Source organism: Bison bison, unplaced genomic scaffold (genome assembly GCF_000754665.1).
Source record: "Bison bison bison isolate TAMUID 2011002044 unplaced genomic scaffold, Bison_UMD1.0 scf7180017859096, whole genome shotgun sequence".
Classification (NCBI taxonomy): Eukaryota; Metazoa; Chordata; class Mammalia; order Artiodactyla; family Bovidae; genus Bison; species Bison bison.
The window spans coordinates 5987-8374 of NW_011489668.1; the positions used below are offsets into that span (position 1 = coordinate 5987).

A 2388-nucleotide genomic window follows, 5' to 3' on the forward strand; every position below is an offset into this window, starting at 1 on the left:
TTCTGATATTGAACTGCATGAGCCACTTGCTTCTTTTGGAGATTAATCCTTTGTCAGTTGTTTCATTTGCTATTATTTTCTCCCATTCTGAGGGTTGTCTTTTCATTTTGTTTATGGTTTGCTTTGCAAAAGCTTTTAAGTTTAATTAGGTTCCATTTGTTTATTTTTGCTTTTATTTCCATTACTCTAGGAGCTGGGTCATAGAGGATCTTGCTGTGATTTATGTCCAAGAGAGTTCTGCCTATGTTTTCCTTAAGAGTTTTACAGTTTCAGGCCTTACAATTAAGTCTTTAATCCATTTTATTTTTGTGATGGTATCAGGAAGTGTTTTAATTTCATTTTTTTACAGTTAGCTGTCCATTTTCCCAGTACCACTTATTGAAGAGACTGTCTTTACTCCATTGTGTATTCTTGCCTCCTTTGTTAAAGATAAGGTGCTCATAGGTGTATGGGTTTATCTCTGGGATTTCTACCTTGCTCCACTGGTCTATATTTCTGTCTCAACATGCTTACTTTCTTTTTTTACTTTTGGACAAAGGGGGCAAGACCATACAGTGGAAAAAAGACAGTCTCTTTAGCAAGTGGTGCTGGGAAAACTGGACAACCTCATGTAAATAAATGAAGTTAGGACACTCCCTTATACCATACACAAAAATAAATTCAAAATGGCTTACAGAGTTAAATATAAGGCATGACACAATAAAATTCCTAGAAAAGAACACAGGTAAAACATTCTCTGACATAAATCCTGATAATATATTCTTAGATCAGTCTTCGAAGGCAAAAAAATAAAGCAAATAAACAAATGGGATCTAATCCAACTTAGATGCTTTTGCACAACAAAGGAAACCAAAAGGAAAAGACAACCTATAGACTGGGAGAAAGTAATTGCAAACAATTACCAACAAGTGCTTAAATTTCCAAAATCTAGAGCCTTTCTTACTGCTCAGGCCTCCAGCCACAAAGCTCCCTTTGCTCAGTCTGGCTTCCGCGTTTACACGCTGGGTTATACCAGATACTCCCAGCTCCCCACGTCAAAGCCTTCCGGCTACGGTCTGAACACCAGGGGCGGAGGTTTTGGTCGCTGCGTGGTTCCGCTTGCTGCGCGGTTCCGCTTAAGGCTCTGCCACTTGAATAGTGGTGAAATCTCATTTGTAAGCAATCAAAAGCACCAAAGGGACTTTTGAGCAGAGTAGAAACGCAATCAGACTCAGGCACGCGAGCTAGTGTTGGGTGGTAGGAGAAGCCCAACCCGTGCCCTTTCTCTCATTATTCATTTCCCCTAGGGGAGACCGAACACACCTTCCCCATCAGCTTCCGCTCCTCCTACCAATGAAAACTGAAGAGCTTGAAGTCCCGCCCCACGTACGTCCGACCGTTTAGGCGGGCACTCACTAGAAAGCCTGCGCAAATACGCGCGCGCGCGCGCGGGAGGCCCAGGCCTGCTGGACTTGGGAGTTTCCAGTGTTTCCCCTAGCGCCTGCGTTGGGGGCGGGCTTAAAGACATTGTAATTAGTTGTCGACATGTTGCGCTTGGTGAGCTGGAACATCAATGGGATCCGGAGCCCCTTGCAAGGGGTGAGATGCGAGGAGCCCAGCAGCTGCAGCGCCATGGCTATGGGGCGCATTTTGGACAAGCTGGATGCAGACATCGTCTGTCTTCAGGAGACCAAAGTAACCAGTGAGCGCTCAAGAATTTAGGACCCCATACCGTACTTTCCCCTTTCTGCTAACTTTTGCCCCCTGCTCCATATACTTCACTTTCCCATCTCTCTAGTCTTAGAATACCTCCCCTTAGAGCCAATTCGGAATCCCGTTCTCCCCTCTCTGTTTCACGCTCTAGCTAGATCTTCTAATTCCCACATTATCTCCTGGCCTCAGCGAAATCAAATTCTCTCCCCTTTGCAATTTCCATTTTGTTTCACATCCCGATTCTTACTCATTCTCCTACCCCAGCTAAGTCCCCCGAATTTGCTTCCCCTACACACTTTCCATCTCCCACTCCCAAGTCAGATTCCCCCAATTTCCCTTTTCTGCCCCCAGTCCATATCCTTTAATTCCCACCCCATCTTTTCCCCCAGTTTAGATTCCCTAATTTCCTCCTTTTTAAACTTCTATCTAAAGTCACCAGATCCCCTTATCTCTACCCCCTGTTTCCTCCCCAGCTGAGTGCTCAGTTGCTAAGGCGTGTCTGACTCTCTGCAACCCCATGGACTGTAGCCCCAGGTTCCTCTGTCCAAGGGATTCTCCAGACTAGAATACCGGAGTGGGTTGCCATTTCCTTCTCCAGAGAGCCTCTCATTCCTACTTCATGTCCACCCCTAAGCTTAGACTCTGGTAATTCCCTGCACACACAATGCCTCCACCCCCCTGCCCCACAGCTCAGTC

At 45.6% G+C, this 2388-nt stretch overlaps 1 protein-coding gene across 1 annotated transcript in view; it reads left to right on the top strand.

Annotated features, from left to right (window-relative positions):
* Positions 1 to 1402: 1402 nt before the first annotated feature.
* The window catches only part of APEX2 (APEX nuclease (apurinic/apyrimidinic endonuclease) 2), an 8241-nt gene continuing 7255 nt past the window's right edge, over positions 1403 to 2388 (top strand). The window contains exon 1 of the mRNA XM_010830669.1: positions 1403 to 1681. Within this exon, the coding sequence (XP_010828971.1) occupies positions 1525 to 1681 (157 nt within the window). The 5' untranslated portion in view covers positions 1403 to 1524. The remainder of the gene's footprint in view (positions 1682 to 2388) is intronic.